The sequence below is a fragment of the Eleutherodactylus coqui genome, chromosome 10 (assembly GCF_035609145.1).
Source record: "Eleutherodactylus coqui strain aEleCoq1 chromosome 10, aEleCoq1.hap1, whole genome shotgun sequence".
NCBI classification, from domain to species: domain Eukaryota; kingdom Metazoa; phylum Chordata; class Amphibia; order Anura; family Eleutherodactylidae; genus Eleutherodactylus; species Eleutherodactylus coqui.
This window is the reverse complement of record NC_089846.1, coordinates 14,897,092-14,921,420: the sequence shown is the minus strand read 5'-3', so window position 1 is coordinate 14,921,420 and position 24,329 is coordinate 14,897,092. Positions and strand designations below refer to the sequence as shown.

At 45.1% G+C, this 24,329-nt stretch overlaps 1 protein-coding gene across 14 annotated transcripts in view; it reads left to right on the top strand.

The window, feature by feature from the left end:
• Positions 1-24,329, top strand: part of DNM1 (dynamin 1) — a 128,526-nt gene that overhangs the window by 76,942 nt on the left and 27,255 nt on the right. For 12 of the 14 annotated variants that reach the window (XM_066580334.1, XM_066580342.1, XM_066580329.1 and 9 more), the window contains 5 exons: positions 4,182-4,295; positions 15,948-16,057; positions 17,335-17,446; positions 17,972-17,983; positions 18,601-18,771. In XM_066580334.1, coding sequence (XP_066436431.1) covers positions 4,182-4,295; positions 15,948-16,057; positions 17,335-17,446; positions 17,972-17,983; positions 18,601-18,771 — 519 coding nt within the window. The remainder of the gene's footprint in view (positions 1-4,181; positions 4,296-15,947; positions 16,058-17,334; positions 17,447-17,971; positions 17,984-18,600; positions 18,772-24,329) is intronic. The other 2 variants (XM_066580337.1, XM_066580333.1) reach the window with 1 other exon arrangement.

The window sequence follows — 24,329 nt, the reverse complement described above, 5'->3', positions numbered from 1 at the left end:
TGCCTCAGATGGTCACGTTTATACGATTGGGCGCAAAAACGCGCCGTTTATGCGCTCGTGTGAACGCACCCTAAGGCCGTGAAAATCGCTTGATATTTGTGCGTTGTGAGACACACAAAACTCATACGAATATGAACGCCATTCTTTGGAATGGATTCATATACATAAGCGAGGTCCTATCTTTCCGGCCGTTGTTTGCACGCGAGTGCGATGGAAGGTTTTGCATTGAAAACAATGAGAAACACTTGCCGCCTTGGAGGATCGCAGCTTTACTGAAGTGATGGGAGGCGTTTTTGACATAATAACTCCTCACATCGCAGTGAAAACATACATCGGCGAACACGATATGTCGCGCTTGTCCGTGTGCTGGAAGCTTTGTAGTTCTCCTGCAGATTTGTATGCAGATTCACACATGGATTTATGCCGGACTCGCACAAATGTTTTCTAAAATGCTGCGTGTTTAACGCAGCATCTTACCGCTCTGCGAGCCAGCAGAGCGCCACGTATCGCACGCGTGAAATATGTTATTAAATTAGGCTTGTGTGAGCCTGGTCTTATCCCCAGTTAATGGGGCAAATTTACTGCACCTTCAGGCCCCTAATGCAGTTTTCATCAAGAAATAATGGGCAAGCTCATTTTTCCGCAACATGGATTTAAAAATATGCCTCCTATGGCGCCAATTTCCATAGTATACACTTGAATGCTAAAATGGCATGGATTCTGATGTGGATTTCATTGCCGAAATAGTGCCCTAATCTGCGCTGAAAATACGCCATATTTATGGGGTATGAGACAATCTTTTGGGCTTCCTGTAAAAAAAAAAGCTGTGAATTGAAAGTTTTTTCATAGCGCTTTTTAAAAAATCTCTGTTACATTTTATACGTGTTTTTATTTTCTGACCTTTTTCGGGTCATATAGAGAAGCCTATTGAAAATCCACCCTAAAATTACGTCGATCTTACTGCTTTTGACCCCAAAAATACTTTTGTCCAAAGAAATGCTTGCAAAACTCATGAAAAGCGTGTTAAATAAAAAAAGCTGCGTGCGAAGCCAGCCTTGCGGTCCCCAAAAGTCATGTGAACGGTAAAGATGGCTGGACCTTCAACAGCAATCGTCCGAAGAGCTGACAGCTATTCCTTCTGACTCCGCCATACATGTACGCCGAGCATACATGAGGAATAACCCGGTGGCGGACATCTCTGGCAGCAGCCTACCAGAACAAAGGTTCCCAAATGTCCGATTCCTCTTTCCCTTGATATCTAATGTCAGGGGAGAGTTGAACCCTACAGCCATAACATAGTTGGGTTCTGTTATGTGTAAAGGCAGTTTTAGGGTTAACAGTTACTACTATGGCATGAAAATCTAGATGGCAGTGGAAACCTAGGAAAGGCCTGGGGTTGAATATCTCACATACTGCAATTCCATCCATGCTATCTGCTCTACTAGTGTTCAGATTACAGATGTGAGATCTCCGGGGTCCGGTGCTCTACAGCAGCAAACACAAATGACCTTTGCAGCCTCTTGTAGAAGAGTGCTTGCTTGTATTGCATTGCTTGGCTTGGCGCTAAACAATATGGCCACTGTTTTGTGCCTGTGCTGGTGTATGGATTTGCATTTTTTAGTCTGTTTGATGGGTGTGCACTCATTTCCTAATCATGTCATGTACTGATAACCCCCATCATCACTCATGCTCAGCTTTTCCTAATGTGGCCTCATGTCAATGTGATGTGACAACCATGACTCCAGTGGGCAGGGGCGTACATAGAGGAGAGGAGCCTCTAGAACACCTAGAGCTAGTTCAGGCCTCCAAACCATAGACTTCTTCACCTCCCCTTTGAGCAGAAAAAGGTGGTATGATCCTCAAACTACAGGGTGGTCCAAAGGTATGGAGACACCTGAATAAATGGAAAATAGTGGTTTGGAATGCCATCCTGTGTGTGGTAAGTTGCCAAGTGGATGGGTTTTAATCTATGAGGGACGGTAGCCAACATGGTGGCCATTTTGAAAGCTGCCATCTTGGAACCAAGTTGATATTTTCTAATGGAAAGGGGTGCAAATGGCATATGTATCGGATGGAGAATTTGACGAGGAATCAAACTCTGTGCTTAAATGTCAGGTATCTGTATTCCTGACAAAGTTATTAACACTTTTTCCATGACATGGAAGACAACGTCGATCCACTACAAGATGCTCGATGTGCTTCCCATTATTTCAAATTATCAAGGCTATCCTCTTCTCCCATTTATGATGCACTGAGAGCAACACATCAGTAGAAATGCTTGCACAGGATTTGGCTGTTGCATCTGCGCCACACTCTGGATTTTCACTGTGTAAACCCTGGACATGACAACACCTCACAAGTAGACATCCAAGAGGGTGAGATCCATGAGCGTGTAGGCCACGACGCCCAATCCACTTCCTTTGGAACTGGCGATCCAAAAACTCATAAACATAACATCCATATTGGGTAAGGGTCACCATCCTATTGGAAGAACACTGGGAATGTGCCATCTTCATTGCGCAGTGACGGGAACACCTCGGTATGTAACGATTACAGATGCTTGGCAGCAGTAAGGTTACTGTTGATGAAAAATGAGCCCACTATCTTCATACTCCACACACCGTCCAATACCATGACTTCCTGTGTGCTAACCATCTTGGGGGTATCTGTCCAGTATGGGTTTGTGTTGGACCAGTAGCGAAGGTTTTGTTTGTTCTCCTCTCCATTCACATAGATGTTTGCTTCATCACTGAACAGAACCGTCTCTGTGAAATGTGGGTTACAATTGTTGTGACACCCATTCCACAAATTCAACATGGCGATTGTGTCGTCTTCATTGAGATGATGCAGCAACTGGCTCTTTTACGGGTGCCATTTGTACGTAACAAGTATCCACCCGAGGGTGGTTTGACTCACCCCGCTTTCCTGTGACAGGGGCCTGGTGCTACGATGGGCTCTTGTAGAAGGACTATGGCACTTTTGTTATGTCCCCTTTTTTGCAGGTCCAACACAGAACCTGTTTGGCAAAATTTGGCAAGCAATTTGCCAACTGTGTCATGGCAGATGGGTGTCTGTTTGAATGCTGACCATTGAAACCCAACGACTTCGGTACTGTGCTCCCCAGAGATCAGTAGAATCTCTGTCCTCTGGAGGTCACATTCAAGATTTGGATTACCCCCTCCAAATTCTCTATCAGATACATATTTCACTTGCATTGCATCTCATTTGAAAATAACGACTTGGTTCCAATATGGCAGCTTTCACAGAATTGCCTCCTTCTTCTTAGCAACATGTCTGCCACATGATGGTATTCCCAATCACCATTTTCTATTTATTCATATGTCTCCATACCTTTTGGACCACCCTGTTGCTTCTTGCTGTCCAAAGTGAAAGGGGATGGGCGCCTCCTAAGCTGGGCTACCCCTCTACAATGATCCAGATGTAGCCTGAGGGGCTTCCTCTATGGTACTTATGCCCTTGTCAGTGGTTAATTTCACTTCATTTTACTAACCCATGTTTGAATGTAATTATTCAGTTACAGAACAAATGCCTATAAAATATTCGATGGGTCTACAATTATTACCTGTCTGTATGGGTTTGTACATCTTAAAGGGGTTGTATAGAAGAACATGGCTGCTTACTTCTAGATACAGTGTTGCCACACCTAACCTCTGGATTGCGTCTTGTATTTGTAGCCCTGCTCCGTTGAAGTGAATGGGACTAAGCTGTAATACCAAGCACAAGCTGTAGAGCAGTGTAGCGCTGTTTTTGGAAGAAAGCAGTCATGTTCTTCTAATTCTGTACAATCCCTTTAAAGTTCTAAAGTTTTCTGGCCATTTTCTTAAGAAAACTTTTATCTCCCTTGGCCATATGATGGCTGTTATATATACAGCATCACAGAGATGTGTATCTTCTAATAAAAGCCACAGTGTCCTTGCATTTAAAGAAGATCTTCTCCATTGTAAGCAGTTTCTGTTATTCCTTGTGGTTTTCTCTATTCTGCTGTGTTGCTTTACTTCATGCATGCAGAGTGTTTTGTAAGCTTGAAAGTGATTCTCATTAAAACTACAATTCTAAGAAATGCCAAATATGAAGGAGATGGAAAGGCAGAGTCTACGGGAATAACAACTCCTTTAACCGCTTTCCCTTACGCACAATAACATGATGTTTTCTCCCAACAGGTCATTCGCAAGGGATGGCTTACCATCAACAACATTGGTATAATGAAGGGTGGTTCCAAGGAGTATTGGTTTGTGCTAACTGCAGAGAACCTGTCCTGGTACAAGGATGATGAGGTATGTACTTGCTGATGTCATAGGGTAGGAAAGATAAGATTAGCCTTACTTCCGGGTTCTTCCACCTGATTGTAGTCTTCTTCTTTACCAAAAATAATAAGACTTATCCTGTACTGACCCTGAGTTACATCCTGTATTATACTCCAGAGCTGCACTCACTATTCAGCTGTTGGGGGTCACTATGTACATACATTACGCTGTTTCCCTGTACTGATCCTGAGTTACATTCTGTATATTTTATTTATTGAAAAAGTATAAAACAGAACAATAAAAACAATACGTACAAAATGTAACAATAAACAGAAACAGAAAAAATGCACAACATAAAAAATCTCTTCAATATTACAACACATGCATTACAGCCAATCAAAACCAAACAATATGTACACTAAACAAAACAAGATAACAGCAACGTTTTTTCTCTTTCTTTTTCTCTCCCCACTCCTTTACCTTCTATATATACTGTACAGTATGTACAAGTGTTGGTCCAACACTATACACACACACAATATACAAGCCACCCTCTATCAGCCAAATAATAAACATAACTGTATGTACAAATAAAGACAAAACCACAACTATACCCATATATGTGCAACCACAATTATGTCACACCCAAGACAATAAGATTATATTGCACATGCACAAATTTTCGTAATCTATACATGTATAACACATCTGGTCTGCTTTTACTTTCACCTACTAATAAAAGTAAAAAAACCATTAGAAGCCATTAGTGCCAAATTTTATGTGTTTCTTTTAAATTAATACACACAAATAAATGGAAAACAAGCCTAAGGCCACTCTCACACATAGCGTCGGCAAAATGCAGCGATTGCAATCGCAGTGTTTTGCCGCGATTTTACTGCTGTTTTTGGTTTTTAACGCATCCCATTATTGTGATGGGTGATGAGGTGCGTTAAAAAAAAGTGAAAACACGATAAAATAGAGCAGATATGGTAGGCCTTAAAAGGATTCTTACAGAATTTAAAAGAACTGGCCCTACCGTGAGATCCTGACTTGTACAATCCCTGAGGGCCAATGGTCCCTCGAAGTGAGTCACCAAAACCCTCCTGTCAAGCAATTTCCTTGTCAGCGTTCTAACTTCCCACATACCCAGACCCCATCGTCGTATAACCTTTAGAACTAGAATAACATAAGCCAGGAGATGTCCGGGTGAAGATCCTTCACTTGCCTCCCCTGTCTCCCATTCCTGGAAGAGAGGCCGAAACCATCCATTACAGGAGGATACCAACGGAGGAGTTCTTTCTTTCTAGAGCTTGGAAATACTGATCTTTAAAAAGTGTTCACTAGGAATACCGTTGGGCTGACCATCTCCAATCCACCTAGTTTCCTCGTACGGTAAGTAACATCCTTCTTGACTAGGTTCAACCTGAAGAACAGGTTATAGACTTGCATCTAAAGAGTTTCTGGAAAAATGCATACACTGCCCAGATATATCAACGAAGGGAGCAGCTACGTTTTGATCAAATAAATCCTTTCCCTCAGGGTTAAGCACCTTTCCATTGATCTCCCTTCTTGACAGCATTTTTCAGCCTGCTCTCCCAGTTTTTGTCAGGGTAATTCCCTTGCTCATATTCAATGCCTAGGACTTTAGTAGTGTTCTGGGGCTTTGGAAGGGTGCCCAAGAAATCAAAATCAGGATTCCCACCAGAGGCGTAACTTGAAGCCAGTGGGCCCCAGTGCAAAACCTGTAACAAGGCCCCCAACTATAATGCTTTATTCATATGACTGGGCTCCCTATATAGAGAGGAGAGGCCTTATGGGCCCCCTAAGGCTCCTGGGCCCGGGTGCAACCGCATCCCCTATAGTTACGCCCCTGATTCCCACCTTCCAGCCAGAGCCTCTCACACTTTTGCTGGTTGATCTTGGACCAAGACGCCTTTAAATAGTGGTCCCCTTTCAACATCACCCATCACACTTCCTCTTAAGAGGAAACAAAGATAGTGACATCATCCACATACGCTACCACCCTTAGAGGTTTGTCTCTCACAAACTTTTTCACATAGACCCTGTCACCTGGTTTCAGATTGTGACACTCATCTGTAGGACCTGGGAGAAAAGCAGAGACTGCAGAATGCATTATTGACAATTCCTTGGAGAGGCTTATGACAAAATTAACAAGAAAATCATTCCCCAAGCTCAGCTACTGTGGCATGTACCCTCCGAAGAAAAAGAAAAACTAATGAAAGACACTCAATTCAAAATTTACCCATTTTCTTCTATTGGCTTTTGTATCTACTTTCCCACTACTCTGCGGATGGTAGGGTGTGTGAAAAGCCTGGGATATACCTAAAGCAGACATGATGTATTGCATTATTTCACCTGTGACATTTGTACCTTTGTTTGACTCAATCACTTCCGGTACCCCGTATCTGCGGATTACCTCATTCATGAGCTTCTGTGCAGTTACCTGCTTATTTACTTTGGTAACAGAGTAGGTCTCCAACCTGAAAAACATCAACAACAACAAGCACATATTCATGCTTCCCAACAAGTAGGAGCTGAGTGTAGCCAATTTGCAATCCCTGAAATGGGTAGAGTGGTCTAGGCAAGCGTTATGTGGCAAATTTACTTCTGCCCTGTTGCTTACGGCAAAGATCATGCAAAATTGGACAAATGATGCAGCAGCTACAGAAAACCCAGGAGCCACTCGTCCTCGTTCAAGCATCAACACCATTGCTGCTTTAAGAGGTGTGTCTTTCCGTGCTTCAGCTGGGCCATCATGGGGCACAGGGACCATGGTAGGCAAGTGCTGTTGACTGTTCACCATATGCCGTCCCTTTTTAGTCCATTTTTCCTTTTCTTCCTTGCTGGCTTGTAACTGTAAAGTCCTTAGTATATCAAAGTCCAAGTTTTTATCAAAGTCCAAGTTTTTATCAAAGTCCAAGGTTATTGTTAAATTCTTCTTTTCTTCTTTTCTTCCACGGCTTGAGGGCCGCTGCTTTTGCTGTGTGGTCTGTGATGGCGTTGCCTCTTGCTTCTCTGGTGTAGGAATTGGTGTGAGCTTTCCACCTTGTCAGGTAGAAATAGGGTCTCCATGAGACTGCACCGCTGCATCATTCTTAATTGGCTGTCCTGCTGAGGTAAAAAACTGTCTGGCCTTCCATGTTGGGCCGTAATCATGAGCTATGCCAAATGCATACCGGGAGTCAGTGTAAATGTTTGCCGTCTTACCTTCTGCCACTTCACTCGCCTCAGTGAGGGCTTTTTTAGTTCCGCTTCTTGTGCTGCGACATGCGGAGGCATTCTGTTTTTTAGGACATCTTGTTGTGTGACCACTGCATATCCAGTGTGGAGTCGTCAATCACCCTGGTACCATCTATAAAAAACAACTCAAAATATGCATTGTTAACAAGGGCTTTCAGTAACTTTTTAAAAACTTAAATTTTCTTGTTGCATCACTGCTAGACAATCAGGCTGATATTCTATTTCAAAAAGATCAGAACCTTGTTGCAAAAAATGTAAAAATGTAAAAATGGCTTGCAAAAAAAATTTAAAAATGGCTGATTTGCAATACCTAGATCACCTATGCCTTCTCCTCCCCCCCTTTGAACCAGGATACTCAATTGGAAAAAATAGTAGCCGGGTTCAAGTACAACATTGTAAAAAGATTTGATGGATGCAGATAAGGCCTGTAAGATGTTAGCACCAATAACAGAGACATAAGTTACACCGGGGAAGAATAACCTACAAAACATCTATTCATATTTGAAATGTGAGATCCTTTAAGTGAATTCATTATTAGTCTGATCCTGCCTGCAATGTCTTATCAAATTTGAGACAGGAGAAAAAACAAAACACAAACTTTTACTAGCTGCTCAAGATTCTCACCCCCTCCCTTGTGGACAAGAGGGATGAAACGTTACGTACTATTACATCATCTAGCTCCACCCCTTCGATACTGGCTCCGTGCGTCTTTTTTCAGAACTTCATTTCAGCGTAACAGTCTACACGTCCACATCTCAACCAAGCAAAGTCCCATGCATAGGGGGGACTTTTATCCCCAGTCATTACCTGCATCACACACTCACCACAGCCCGAACACGGGTCACTAACTCTCATCCATCCATTCGCTCAAGTTTGCTCCGTCACCCCCCTTGAAGGTGTACCAGTACATACAGATGCACAGACAAAAAGTGTGACAAACAAACATACATCAGTTGAAAAACATTGAGATGAGTGCTATAATGTTATAAAGTACATGATTCTATTGAGATGAGATTGTGAATGAGCGCTATCTTTGACAAATTATGTGAAAAAAGTTTGCTGAGTGACTGAGACATTCTATATTTCTTATCTACTGAAGCTATTATATGTTATATTAAACGCTGAAGTGTTTTAGAATCTGTGGGTATTTTTCAGCCCCCTTGTCTTTCTTTCTCTGTATTTGACCCTGAGCTGAGAGTCAAGTCTGAAAGCCCCCACCTTTTCAAAACATCTGTTATCTCTCTAGGAATATGAAACACAGACTGAATAGAGTTGTTTTAGTTTAACTATTCCCTGCATTTGAACTCATAAATAACACATATGCTGGGACCTTGCAACATTCATTTTCAACCCCTGTATAAGTAAGAATATACCTTAGAAATTGCTATATTTCCTGCCTTGTAAGACAGTATAATTAATTAAATTCATTTCAATTCATTTTAAGCAAGCAAAGATATTTTCCAGGGTCAGTATTTCATTTTCTCCGCTTTGTTATCGCCCGACCTTGAAAACGAGACACAGACTGTAGCTACATGTCAACAAGCCTTCTCACACTAAAAGCAAGCTCAGTTAACTATTTGCACATACAGTATATACATATATACACACATACATCTATTATCTATCTTGTATTATACACCTTTTCTTCTTTCTCTCTGCCAACAAGTCACATGCTTTGTAACTTTCTTCTCGACTTTGCTTGTTCCTTCAGCACTTTCTCCCTACCTAACTGCCAATGTTACCTTCAATAGACACTCTCCCGACACCCTCTTGATCACTTACTGTACTTTCCAACATTTCACTTACGGATACTTTCTTAATACGTGTACATACTTAACTTTGTCTGACTGTCTCTCTCTCCCTCACTCCAGCACTTTCTAGCAAACCAGACACCATGCTGTAATCTACCGTGCGGGTCGATGTCACACATTTTCATTAGAGTTTTCTTACAGTTTACAGATTGGAACTCTTGTCTCTCCGCCATCAATTGATCCGCACGGCGGCAGCCCTTGAGGGGCTCTGTCTTCTTTAATAAGATCTTACGCATATTAGAACAACAACAACAATAATAATAATAACACGCTCCATAGAATGCATCCCTCTTAATTTTCAAATTGTCAGCCCCTTATATACCGGCAAAACAACCGAGGGTCCCTTCTCCTATGGAACCAGCCTCACAGAATGCATCTCTCTGAAATCAAATCGTTAGCCCCATATATAAGGCAAAACAACCGAGAGTCCCTTCTCCTATGAAGCCTGTCTCACAAAATGCATCCCTCTTAATTTTCAAATTGTTAGCCTGGGATATATATATATGGCAAAACAACCGAGGGTCCCTTCTCTTATGAAACCTGTCTCACAAAATGCATCCCTCTCAAATCAAATTGTTAGCCCCTTATATACTGGAAAAACAACCGAGGGTCCCTTCTCTTGTGAGACTAAATACAACAAACAACCTTCACTATCGTTAAAACACCATGGACTTCAAAGTACAAATAGACTAAAGACTAGTTCCTGGGTGAGCGATTGGTGCGCATATCACGGTCAGTGGTCCATGACGGCAAACCCGAAGCCCACACGAGTTACCGTGTAGAACTCTTAACCCAACCCGTCCGGTCACAAAACACAGTTAGTCCCTCCCGCTGCAAGACTCTCAGCGTAAAACACAACATAAATATATGCTGGTCTTACCTGGAGTTCTGTGAGTTGATCAGGCTCGGTTTGCAGCAGGACGGCTTCTCCGTGGCGTGGATCCGGGTGGAATGCGTTGTAAGCTCCGGTTTTGTCGCCCCAGTTGGTTGCGCCAAATTGTCAGGGTAATATTCTAAGTACAGCACCAATCAGGCCCACCCCACTTGCCCCGTTGCCGGCGGTAAAGAAAAAAACACCACACGCGGAAGTCTGGTATCGTTCCTCACACGGGGACATGACTGCGCTCCGCTTTATTACAGATTACATGAGATCTTATACCCTTTTGTCCCATCACCAGGAATGGGTGATGGGCTCATTGGCTAAAATTCACAGCATAACCATATATGGGAAGTCCGGATTTCCGGCCTGAGACAGTGAAAGTTATGTACATAGTTGAACAGTTGTTATCTTGCTACGGCGCCTCTGGAAAAACAGCCAAGTACGTGTCCTTGTGTCTGGTTCTTCCTTTGCTGGATTTTAAGATACATTTTGTCTTTGTCTGGCAAGGCCTTTGGCATATCTGGTATAAGGCGACGTATTAAGTTTTTTCATAGAGTTAGTACATATGAGAATAAAGTTAGTTATACATATAAAAAGAAAGGCACATAACTATATCTATATACATGTATATATTCCAGTGTTTTCTTTTCTACCTACAAGGATATATATATATTTCCTTCTCACACAGTACGGACTGGGAAGCAGATAGCTCCTTACACTGTGCAGTGGCCTGCCAGGTATTGCAGACACAGCTCTCATTCACTTCAATGGAAACTGTGCCTGCAATACCATACCAGTCCACTGTACAATGTACGTCGCTGTCTGCTTCCTGCTCTGTACACAGTCACAGTGCTCTGGTGAACACCTGATTGGTCAGTGTCCTGGATGACAGAAACCATTGATCAGCTATTAATGAACTATCCTGAAGATGGGTCATCAATTTTTAAGACCTGCTAGAACATCCCTTTACAGCACTAGTTCTGCTAGGTTTTGCTTTGCCTTTAGTAGCTCGGTGCGAGGGTGTAGAAAACGCTGACACCGCACTTCTATATTCTCATCTCTGCCTTGCCACAGATTACTTACAGATGTATCACTTAGTTTTTCCCCTTTGTGGAATTTCCTCTCTGGATTCTGGGATAAATAGTTTTTTTCAGTCCCCGCACCCTCATCCATATTTACCAGAGATATACTACACAGAATAATCCTTTCATATTTGTATTTTGTGAACTTTCGACCGCACAAGTAAACTGCGCTTCCGGTAGGATGAAAGAGCCAAGAGTGCAGGAAACATTGGTGTAAATGGCAGAAAAGTTTCTGATTTGCTGTTAGCGTACTTTTTGTAAGGATGCGTTTCCAGCAAATATTCTTCGGCTGTCGAAGACAATGAATTAAGACCAACTACTGGAGGTAGTCACACGCTTGTACTCGGTTGTCTCTGTCAGCCTCATTGAAATGAATGAAGTGGCACTCCATTCAAATTCCTCCTCACTGCGGGGGTGCAGTGAGCCCACAGTGAGGAGGAGAGGGCGACCACATGAGACTCCCATTCTCGGGATCGTGACGGTCTCCGTAGTGATATACTTTGCAGATAAATATTGGTTACTTCCATTTGTCATTTAAGAAATAAACTCAGTCTCCACTTAAAGGGGTAGTTCCACATCTGCTGGAGGTTTGCCATAAGCGGTAATTGGAAACATGTGCTGGGCTAGGCTTGTCCAGTGAGTTTTCCATATGTCTCCTACACTTGGTTTATATTTCAATCTTTTGCAGTAACCCTTTGCTAGGTTTTTAGAATGAGCAGTCCAGTAATATGACAAAGTAAACTTGCAGAGACTTTTAGCTCCACACATCTGAGTAGTCAAGATTATCCTGCCACGGAACATTTCTCCCAACCAGGGCCGTTTTCAGGTCTACATGAGCCCTTTGGCGACAGTCATAGTGAGCTCCCTTAGTAATTTATAGGCTCTGCGGTACCCCCTTAATCATTTAGATGCCCCATTTTGCCCCCTCAGTCATTTATAGGCTTCGATATACCCCACCCAGGAATTTATAGGCCCTGCTATGCCATTTAGTAATTTATAGGGCTCACTGTGCCCCAAGTTATTTATTGACTTCTGAGTAAGACCTCACTGTGTCCCAGCAATAAAATAATAAACTCACCTCCATCAGCTCCCACAGCGTCCTCCATTCTCTGCCTTGGCCTCTTCTGGCCAGCATCATGCAGGAAGACAATGACATCTTGCACTACATGGTAGAGAAGATGCTGGGCAACGGGAGAGTCAGCGCCTGGCATCCTGCTGTGTCGCTGCCAATTGTATGCTTGTCTTTAAGACTATTTCGAAGAACTCAACTGATTTCAAAGAACAAGGAATGGCTCCCCTGAGTGCGCCCGCAAGCTCAGTGGGCCCCAGCACATGCCTGGGTTTTCCAGGTACTGATGCTGGCCCAGCACCTCGTGTCCGCAGTTTTAAAGTGTCACGTAAAAAAAATAAATCTAGAAAGGCGATTCTTATTTTTATATACCACTGTCTGGAGGCCATCTTCCTACAGAATTCATGGGGGCAGAATTGCTGCCATCCACACACTCCACTGCAGATTGATAGGAGACTCTGCCAGTATCCAGCAGAGCACAGAAGACTAGAGTAGTCACCCACTGATGCAATGTCTATATAGCTAAGAATGTATTCAGTTGTTGCCTAGAAACACAGCATAGAAAAAGTATTCATTGGGGAGTGACGATGAATGTCAATGAGTAATTGCAATGGGGATTTCTGCTGTTTGCCAAGTTCCCCTTTAAATTTTACAAGGCCTCAGACTTACGCATTTCATAGTCTAGCACTTGAATAAGATTTCTGCATGGGCACTCTTCTGGGTGTGGACTGCAGTTCTAAGAAGTTTATTTTTGAGCTTTCCAAGCCACATTTCCTCTGTGTTGTCATTGCTGACCACAATTAAGAATATTTCCACAAGGGAAAGCTTTGCAGAATACGATGCATGTAATATGCGTCACTCAGAGCTGCAATTATTCTAGTAGAATTAGGAGGAAAACATTAATTTGCTGGTTAAAATTAACTTAACCCTTTCCAATCCACTGTCTGACGTCTTCCTACATTCTGATTGAAGCTTGTACAGCTCTAATGTCAGAAGATGTCCGACAGGGTATTCTTACCGTCTATTGCCAGCCACTCCGCTGTCGGAGCCTCTCTGGTGCACACACACTTGTTTTAGCCAGCAGATGGCACCGTTGTATAACACCAAAAAGAGAAAGCCTTTTAGGAAACCCTGAATCCAAAATTGGATTGGAAAAGGTTAAAGGGGTTTTACATATAAAAGGTTGCCTAGGATTAGAAAAAAAGTTTGACTGCTTTCTTTTGAAAACAGTGCCACACCTGTTGAGAGGTTATGAGTGATATTGCAGCTCAGTCCCATGCACTTATGACTTATAAAATAAAGTTGCAATACCAGACTGACAACCCATGGACAGGTGTGGTGCTGTTCCTAGAAGAAAACAGCCATGTATTTTTGGGATCCTAGAAAGCCTCTTTAAGAAATGTCTGAGGTCGGGGTCCCTCCTCTAGAACCAGGGCTGGCCTTAGATTAGATGGCACTTTGTGCAGATTTTTTTTTTTTTTGCTCAACCCCTCCTCGCCCCCCCCAAAGAAAAAAGTTATATATTTATGTATATTGCACTAATAGGCAGTATGCCTGTATTCTACTTCTGTAGAAAGCAGCAAGACAGCAGCATACCCACACCAGAATAGTTCAGTGAATAAATACTGTACCAGAACCAATATACCATAAATAAAGCACCAGAACTAAACTTGTAACATAAATACAGCCCCAGAACCAAGCTCATAACATAAATATAGCACAAACCAACCTCAATTCATAGGTACAATACCAGAACCAAGCTCTTAATATAAATACAGCACAAAGCAACCCCAGTACACAGATAATATACCAGAACCAATCTCATAACATAAACACCATCCCAAAACCAAGCCCATGACATAAATACAGTACCAGAAGTAAGCAATTGTTTCATGGTAGCGCCAATGAACTGACATTGGCACTTCAGAACATTAGAGGGGAGGAGACAGAGCCAGGAAGAGGATACTCCATGTAGGTTCACAAGACGCCATACGGATGAAGAAGATTGTCTAGCCAGACAGACCTATGGGAGGTGATCCTACCCAGCCTACATCTGCTTTGTGACAACTCTAAAAGCTGGTGTTCAATGCCCTGTCTGGAACTCCACCTCTCAGGAGAAGTACAGGGGGTGTACAAAAATTTGGAAACAGCGTACGAAATGCATACCTTAAAATTGGACTCTACATTTCTTATTGAAATATAATTTATAATCCCATGTAATTTAAGTGGAAATAATATGACACAGATGCTGCTGGGCAAATGTGAACATCTGCCTGTGCAACAAGGTTCAATTGGTCAGAGGTTTGAGACACTCCTCTGCTGTTACCAGCTGACTCCCAAAACCACCTAGAGCAGGGCAAGAGGTGAAATAAACACAAATTTGGCGGGAAAGCTCTCAGCCAAGCAGGGGTCAAAAGGGCAGCTCAGTGCCCATGGTTAAAATTACATGCATTTCGTACGGTGTTTCCATATTTTTGTCCACCCCCTGTAATATGCTGAATAAGGGTCAGGGGAACCCCATTCCTTGAATAGGAAGCGGAAGCAGACATAGGACCCCAAATATGAAACATTTATTGCTGTGCCATTTCTGCTACTGTCTGTAGTATAGCGAGGAGAGAGGCCATAAAGCATCACAGACCCCACAGGTTTTGTTTGTTATCTGAAGCATGGAAACACATAGGTTCGCATAGGAGCTGCATGCACAAGAAAGTTTTTGTCTCTTTTCTAGATACATTGGAGTGATACATGGTTACATCCATACTAATATTTTAAACGCGAATGTAACTGTCTGTTTGTTACCTTTTCACGGCTAAACCGCAGAAGCAATTTTGATTAAGTTTGGCAGGGAGATGGCTCGCATCTTGAGGAAGGTCATAGGCTACGTTTTATCCCGAAAATGTATAGAGTTCTCTATGGAGCCCGACAAGACAGATTTATTTGGTGATGCGCAGGCGCACTTCCGCGGCGAGGCAGAAGAGAAGGGGGTGCACATCATAAGCTATGCCTACACAAATGTGCAGACACGTGAGGGCAGACATCATTGCCACACGTATGCGATTATTAAGTGCGGTGGATGGAAAGGGGGTGCACATCATAAGCTAGGCCTCCCCAAGTGGGCAGACACATGAGGGCAGACATCGTTGCCGCACGTATGTGATTATTAAGCTAGCAGGGATACCCGGCGTTGCCAGGGGTTAAAACATGAACGAAAGACATGGATTGAGATTTTAAAGAAAATCTGTGCTCCCCGCAGCAACCAATCACAGCGCAGCTTTCATTTTACCTCAGTAGTATAACAACCAATCACAGCACAGCTTTCATTTTACCTCACCAGTATAACAACCAATCACAGCGCAGCTTTCATTTTACCTTAGCGGTATAACAAGCGCAGCTGGGCTGTGCGACGCAAACAGACTAGATTAAAAAAATACAAATTCCACGCGGACGAAGTCGCGGGTAACAAGCTAGTATTTTATATAGGCCACTTGATTTACATAACCTCACATAAAAAGTATATTCATATATCAGGTTTTATTGTGCTGTCCTTGATAATAACACATTCATTTTCTCCGGCTACAGGAGAAGGAGAAGAAGTATATGCTTCCTCTGGATAACCTGAAGCTGAGGGATATTGAGAAAGGATTTATGTCCAGCAAACATATCTTCGCCCTGTTCAACACTGAGCAAAGGTAAGGACGTAAACGTGGTCTTTGCGCAAAATTTGCTTTGGAAAGACATTACTCAGACTCACTAGACAAGCCTATTCCCGGACGAAGGATTCTTTCCGCAAAATAGTGATGTTTCCTGATCGTTTCTGTATAGTCTGACTGTTAACAATGGTGTTGTGCCCCTGTTTCTTAAACAGGTCGCCCAGGGGTAGAAAAACATGGCGGCTTTATTCCAAACAGAGCACTACCACCCTTGCCCATAGGGTTGTATGTGTTATTGCAGCTTAGCTCCATCAAAGTGAATGAAAACTGAGTTGCAATACCAGACACAACCCATGGACAAGGGTGGTGCTGTGTTTGGAAGAAAGCAGCCATGTGTTTCTATCCCTGGACCACCCCTTTAAGGTACCAATACACCTCATTCTTCCAACTCCCCAATACATATGAACACTGGGGGAAACCATGCAGGCCACTACCTCTTGGAATGGTCCTGGTATAGTTGGCAGCTGACCCCAGAGTCAGAAGCAGCGGTGCAAAGACACCATGAAACAGGCCGGACTGCAAATAGGATAAAGAGCAGACAGCAAAGTCAGAGACCGGAAAGCTATGCTGGGAGACAGAAACAAACACATACACAGGATAAGATGCAAAGTCAGGAAGGCAGCATATATGATAAACAGCAGACAGTGAAGTGAGAGATAGGAAAGCTATGCTGAATGACAGAGATAAACGCATAAACAGGATCTGATGCAAAGTCAGGAAGGCAGCAAACGATATACAGATACAATTACAGAATCAAGCAGACAATAAAGTCAGAGAAAGGCGACCTATGAATGCTGGGTGTCTGAGACAAATGCACAACAACACTCAAGCAAGAGCTAAATAGGTAGGTAATAGTCATTTACCCTGCTGCTGGCCTGAGAGCACTGAGGAGGGTTAACTACTGCAGTGCTAATAGAAAGTGGAAGCAAAGTGTCCATGCATACAGGAGGAGCAGAGCAACGCCCGTCTCTGCCCGACACAGCAAGAGGGTGGCAGATGCGGGCAAGAACAGAGGGAAGAAAATGCCCAACGTTATGGGACGAGAAAGCATGTCCAAGGGGATCCTATTCTGATGTTTGCTATTGAGCCTCCCTCTACCTATGAAAACCCATAGTTCAGTCTACTCCACCTAAACAATCCATACCCAAAATATTGGCTTCCATTGAAATTGGCCAATTAATAAAGACTATATGTGTTATTTTTTGTCATTTGTGTTTCACTCCAAATTCATATACTGCTCTCTGTGGTCTTTGAAGGAATGTTTACAAGGATTACCGTCAACTGGAGTTAGCCTGCGAGACTCAAGAGGAGGTGGACAGCTGGAAGGCTTCATTCCTACGTGCTGGTGTTTACCCAGAGAGGGTTGGGGTACGTTCAAAGACATTATACATTTCAGTGTCTTCTATAAACTTTTTAGATAGATTGTACATTGGTCTTTTTTAGAAAGGTGTATGGAATTTGTCCCTATTTAAAGAAATTCAAGTCCACAGGCCACATGTCCTTTGCAACTTCAAGTCACCATCTAAGACCATTCATGAGTTTTTATAACTCCACTTTCTTATTTGGTCCAACAACATTTTGTTTGAACACATCCCTATTAAGGCGTTGTGATGGAACGCTGCTTTCAGTAATTCTGCTCAAAGTGCCAAGGGAATTTGACCCTGGTTTGCTCATGGTCTACTCATTGTCTTCTCTGTCTGAAGTCAAGTTTCTTGGTGACTTTACGGGCTCTTTGTTCTTCTGCGCAGGTCGGCCCCATCAATTTGATCATGTCCTGCTTTATAAATCTGAGGCCCCAGAATCCCTCCTTAACCACTAACTCTGGTGTTTTTCTATTTTGTCCCCTTTTTTGCGTTTTATTTTATTTTGTTGTGGCTCAATCTGACTTCAAAGGACAAAGATAAAGTAAGTTGTTGCTATCTGCTCCGGGGAGTCATGATACTTTTCTCTCCTGCTTCTTTAACAACCTCATTTTCCTTTCTTTTCCTCCCATGAAAGGCCCCCGCGGCTCAAGACGGAGTTTTCAGGGGGAGCTACAGTTCTTCCCTGGCCGTCCCCATCATTTTTATCCTCAGTTCCGTCTGTTTCCAAGTCTGGTCAGAACATTTAATTTGGGGTCTTTCCCTCTTTTGCTCTCCTGGTTCTGACATTTTCCTGAATTCTCTTCATTAACATTCTTTTTATTTTGCATGCCTGACATAAGACATTGAACCGGTCAAGCCTAGGAAGCCTAGAGGGTCATTCTTATGTATCACCCACCAAAATATTGTCTCATTTTAGAACTTGAGTTTTCAAAAGCTTTCTGTATGGAAAAGTCAATGGGAAATGATGTCAACAGCAATAAACTCGGAAGTTTAACTCTCTAAACCTATTTTTGGTGGAAGGCCCAACAATTGCCACTGGGTCCCTGGCTTGTACGGTTCAGTGTTGGCAACAAACTATGCTATGGATGCAGTTCTGAAGGATTCTGCTACCCTTATCCTAAATCTACTTTCTACTTATTTCCTTTTATTGTCCTGCAGGCTAGTGAGTCTGAGGAGAATGGCTCTGACAGCTTCATGCATTCTATGGACCCACAACTAGAGCGGCAGGTGGAGACCATCCGTAACCTGGTAGATTCCTACATGGGCATCGTCAACAAGACCACCCGAGACCTCATGCCCAAAACTATTATGCATCTCATGATAAATAATGTAAGTGTCTCTGCTGACTACAAAAAGTAAAAAAAAGAACTACACAATCTCCTTGCTAAGGCACTGTTGCCTCAGTATACAGCTTTAGGAAAAATAATTCCTTGCAATTACCTGGATTTCTGCACTGATTATAAGGCTGGGCTAACACACGCCGGAATCCGGGCGTAAATCTCACGGTTTGGCCGCGGGTTTTGAAGCGGCCTGGCAGCACGCTCTTTCGCTGCAGCCGGCGCTCCCATGGATGAGAGCGCGGCTGCAGCGGAAGAAGAAGAAAAATCAACATGCTGCGGCTGGCGAATCCGCGCCGCAGCGCCGGCTTCTGACGGCTTTGCCGAGGCGGATTCGCCGTCCCGTGTGGATGAGATTTCTGAGAAATCTCATCCACATGGCTGGCTAATCCCGGGATTAGCAGCCACAGGCGGCAAATCCGCCCAGTGTGAGTCCAGCCTAAAATGTTGTCTGATTGTATCTAAATCACGATTATAGGTAAGCACAATTAACTAATAACACACAAACAGTTATACTGTTCATGTTTTTTTATTCAGCACATTGATTAATTATCCACAGTGCACAGAGAAAAAATAAGTGAACCTCTGTGATAATGACTTCTACAAAAGGAGATAGGCAGAAGGTGTGTTACCATTCAGCGCGGCACGGGGTCCCGCGGTCGGCGCGCGTCGCTCCGGCGTCGGCTCCAGCAGCCTGGAGCCCTGTGTCGAGGTTATCCCAGCAGCTTGGGACGGCCGGTGGGCGGCGGCATGGGCGTGTCCGCCCGTAGGGTGCCGCCCGCACTCCTCCGTTCTTCTTATACAGCAGTGGGTGGAGTTGCCTCCTCCCACTCTCCGCCCCGGGGCGGAACCTTGTGGTTAAGAGACTGGCAGTGATGTGAGCTCACTGCCAGTTATTGGTTCTGCTTTCATCTAGTCTGTCTGTCTGCAGTTTACCTCAGCCAGTCCCTAGTTGTCTGTCAGCCCTGCTATCCTTTCTTAGCCTGTTTCTGTTGGTCCTGTTAGCCTCTAGTCTGGTCTGTCCCAGTCAGCACTAGTTGCTATTCAGGTCCTGTCTATCTGCCTGTGAGCTCCATCTCCAGCCCTGCTTGTACTTGTAAGTTTTGTTGGTTTGTTCCACCTGCCTCTTCTGTCGGCACTCTGTCCCCTGTTAGTAGTTCCATCTAGGTAGTCGCCAGGTCCCTAGCCAGCGCAGGGACCGCCGCCCAGTTGTCCGCCTGGGGTTAGCCAGGGCCGAGGCAAGTAGGCAGGGACAGTGGGGTGCGGGAAGATCAGGGCACCCCATCTGGCGCTCTGGGGGGCAGAGTGCCGTAACATAATAACTGGCCCTTAAAATACTTTTTTTTTCATGGCGGCGATCAGCGCCCTTGCAAACCAGCTGCAAGACCTGGTGCCGGTGATCCGGGATTTGTCAGCTCGCATGGTGGCCCAGGAGCAGTGGGCGTTGTCGCAGGGGCAGAACGCCTTTACCAGTCCCGAACCCAAGTGCCCTCTCCCCGAGGTGTTCTCTGGGGAGAGGAACAAGTTTTTCGTTTTTCAACAGGCGTGTCGCCTGTTTTTTCGGATGCGTCCCCGTTCTTCGGGCTCAGAGGCCCAGAGGGTCGGGCTTATAATGTCCCTGCTGCGGGGCTCTGCCCAGACTTGGGCCTTTTCTATTCCCGAGGGTTCCCCCTCCCTGCAGTCGGTGGACTCCTTTTTTCAGGAACTCGGGGGCATCTTCGATGAGCCGGACCGAGTGGGGTTGGCGGTTTCACGGTTGCTGGCGCTGCATCAGGGGTCGCTTTGTGTGGAGGATTATTGCTCCAGTTTCAGACGCTATGCGGGCGACACTGCATGGAACGAGAGTGCCCTGAAGGACGTTTTTCTGCAGGGTCTCTCGGACGCGGTCAAAGAGCTGTTGATCTCCCATCCCATTCCCGGGTCCTTAAAGGAGGCCATGGAGCTAGCGGTGAAGGCAGATAGGAGGCTCAGGGCTGGGAAGCAGGAGAGGCAGACCAGTAGAGTCAGGGAGGTCGTTTGTCCTGTTCCTTCCTCTTCCGTACCAGTCTCTGTTCCCGAACCTATGGAACTGGACCCGCTGGACCCCAAGGAGCGACGCCGAGTTCGGTTATTGCATCATCTCTGCCTCTACTGCGGGAAAGCTGGACATCGGGTGATAACCTGCCCCCTGAGGCCTCAGCGCCCACAGTCCGAATCGGCAGAAAGACTCCCAGTCCTAGGCGATTGCAGGGAGGGTCGCCTAGGACCACAGGTACGTCCTAGACTTCTAATACCCTGCCAGGTTAGATTCCGGAACTTCTCCCGCCTAGGGCAGGCGTTTATTGATTCCGGAGCAGCCGCTAACCTGGTAAGCATGCGTCTCGTTGAGCCCCTGAGGGCGGAATTTTTGGCGCTGAAGACGCCAATTCGTTTTGCTAGCATTGATGCTACTCCTCTGGCTTCGGGCTTGGTACGATGGAGGACCCCAGTGTTACAACTCACTGTGGGGGGTCGCCATTCGGAAGGTCTATCATTCCTGGTGATGGAGAAAATGTCGGTAGACATGGTACTAGGGATGCCGTGGCTGGCGTTGCATAACCCCCAATTCGATTGGGCCACTGGGGAGCTAACCCAGTGGGGGCCGTTCTGCCATAGCCATCGCGCTTCCCGTCCTCCCGGCTCAGTCGATACCGCACTCAGTCCCCGAGGTCTCACTTACCTTCATACCCCGTCCGCCTGCCCTGCTGCTGATGTCGCCACCGATGCCCTGCAGGGGGGACGGAAGAAAGGGGTGGGGTCTCGTATGCAGTTGCGTTGTGAGGAGAGTCTGTCGGTGTTTGAGCCGTACAGGGCGGGACAGAAGGGGTACCGGTCCTCTGGAAATCGCAAAAGGAGGGGTCGCAGGGGGTTCCATAAGTCTGTGTCGAAACCTGTTGTTCCTTCGGTGATGCCCACCTCCGGTCCCCCGCCGCCCACCCCGGTCCGTGATGAAGTTGAATACGAGGCCCAAGAGATCCTGGATTCTCGCCGGGCTACAGGAACCTTACAATATTTGGGGGCCCGGAAGAGTTTTTTGGAGTATGATAGCTCAGATGACAGTGATTTTAAAGTTGGAGATGCCTCAGATTTTGAAGGCAGCGTCATTGGTAGCGAGGATGGGTCAAAAGACAGTGGTGAATGGTTGGACATTGACTCGGAAGACGACCGGAAACATGACGATATGTCAACGGTTGGCCCTGAAGGAAATGGGGCAGCCACAGACTACCGTAGTCATGGACCTGAGGATCAGCCCATGGTGACCGCTCAGGAGGGTCACATTCTCGGGTTGGTACAGAGTTTTCACAGCCGCCTCCTGGATAAGCCTGGTCGAGTTTCCGGGGGCCCGGAGGTCCCCCGTCAGAGGGGGGGTAATGTTACCATTCAGCGCGGCACGGGGTCCCGCGGTCGGCGCGCGTCGCTCCGGCGTCGGCTCCAGCAGCCTGGAGCCCTGTGTCGAGGTTATCCCAGCAGCTTGGGACGGCCGGTGGGCGGCGGCATGGGCGTGTCCGCCCGTAGGGTGCCGCCCGCACTCCTCCGTTCTTCTTATACAGCAGTGGGTGGAGTTGCCTCCTCCCACTCTCCGCCCCGGGGCGGAACCTTGTGGTTAAGAGACTGGCAGTGATGTGAGCTCACTGCCAGTTATTGGTTCTGCTTTCATCTAGTCTGTCTGTCTGCAGTTTACCTCAGCCAGTCCCTAGTTGTCTGTCAGCCCTGCTATCCTTTCTTAGCCTGTTTCTGTTGGTCCTGTTAGCCTCTAGTCTGGTCTGTCCCAGTCAGCACTAGTTGCTATTCAGGTCCTGTCTATCTGCCTGTGAGCTCCATCTCCAGCCCTGCTTGTACTTGTAAGTTTTGTTGGTTTGTTCCACCTGCCTCTTCTGTCGGCACTCTGTCCCCTGTTAGTAGTTCCATCTAGGTAGTCGCCAGGTCCCTAGCCAGCGCAGGGACCGCCGCCCAGTTGTCCGCCTGGGGTTAGCCAGGGCCGAGGCAAGTAGGCAGGGACAGTGGGGTGCGGGAAGATCAGGGCACCCCATCTGGCGCTCTGGGGGGCAGAGTGCCGTAACAAGGTGTTTCAGTGAAGGAGATTAGATTTGAAGTGTGGATTTCACATGTGCTTTGTCACTTAAATAAAGGCACACAAGGCCTGGTTATTGACAAATCTGTTCAAATTCAGGTAATTCCAAGGATTAATTAACTTTTTTTAATACAGCTGTACATGTGGAAGTTACCTGATAATCGTCTTGTTCTCATTTGTGATATAAATGCTTGCAGTCTATAATAAAATAATTAGCCAATCTGAACAAGCAAAGCTGCAATATGTAGGTAAAGGCAGGAAGGAAGCAGCAGCCTGAGCCCATAACACCATCAAAATGAGACAGGAGGTGGATTTGTGGCTTCTGTGGGCTGCACCATGCATTGTATCTAAGTTTGAGTGGTTTTTCATAGCTGTTCCCTTATGGAGCAGAGTAAAAAAGAAGGAATATTGCAGCAAATGAATAACATAGTAACATAGTATCCAGAAAAAAGAGTTGCACAAGCAGCACTCACTTATTGCCCACAGGGTGGGATCCAGCAGTGCAAAGCCACAAAAAGGGAACCTGGACTATAGTTCCAAGATAACCCATAAGAGACACATTTTCCCCCAAAAAACAGAACTCAAGATACCCGACCTGGGAAATAGTAGTAACTAAAACATAGAAGCAAAGGTTTTACCCACGACACGACAGCTGTCATAGCAAACATTCAATATCCTTGCGCATAGTGAAGAGCATAAAAAGAAAAACCTCCAAATTTCCCTTTGGCCAAGAAACTAGTCAGATACGCCTGATGCAGTATTAGGGTAGTCAACCTACCGGTCCCATATCTTAGCAAATTTGGCGGGGCAGCCTCAGGCCATATATGGCAACTTATATAGAGGGATGACCTCATTCACTTTCCGCTGCCAAGCAGTCCTAGTAGTTTTTTTGGATGTTTCCAGTTTAAGCAGTATAACTTTTTTAGCGTAAAAGAACAGCAATTTATATAAAGTGCGTGTGACTGTGTCAACCGCCTTCCACAAGGCCAAAGAGACAAATTTTAGGATGCAGGATGCGTGGGGCCCCTAGGTGCGTCTCCATAAACTCACATTTGTACCATCTTAAAAGGACATTTATAAATCAGGGCTACCATCCCACCTCAATTGATGACCAAATCACCAGAGCCACCAGGATACCCAGAAATCAACTACTCCAATACAAGGAGAAGGAAAGAAACAATCGTGTGCCTCTAGTAGTGACCTACAATCCGCAACTAGAGATACTAAGGAAAACCGCAAGAAAACTCCACCATACCCTGCACAAGGATGACCGTCTGAAAACCATATTCCCGGACCCTCCGCTTCTGTGTTACAGGCAACCTCCTAACTTGAGGAACTTTATAATCAGGAGTGCATTACCCTCTGACACACAAAAAGGAACTTATCCCTGTAATGTAAGGAGCTGTAAGACCTGCTCACATATACTGACTACGGACAGGATACGGATCCCCAACACACAG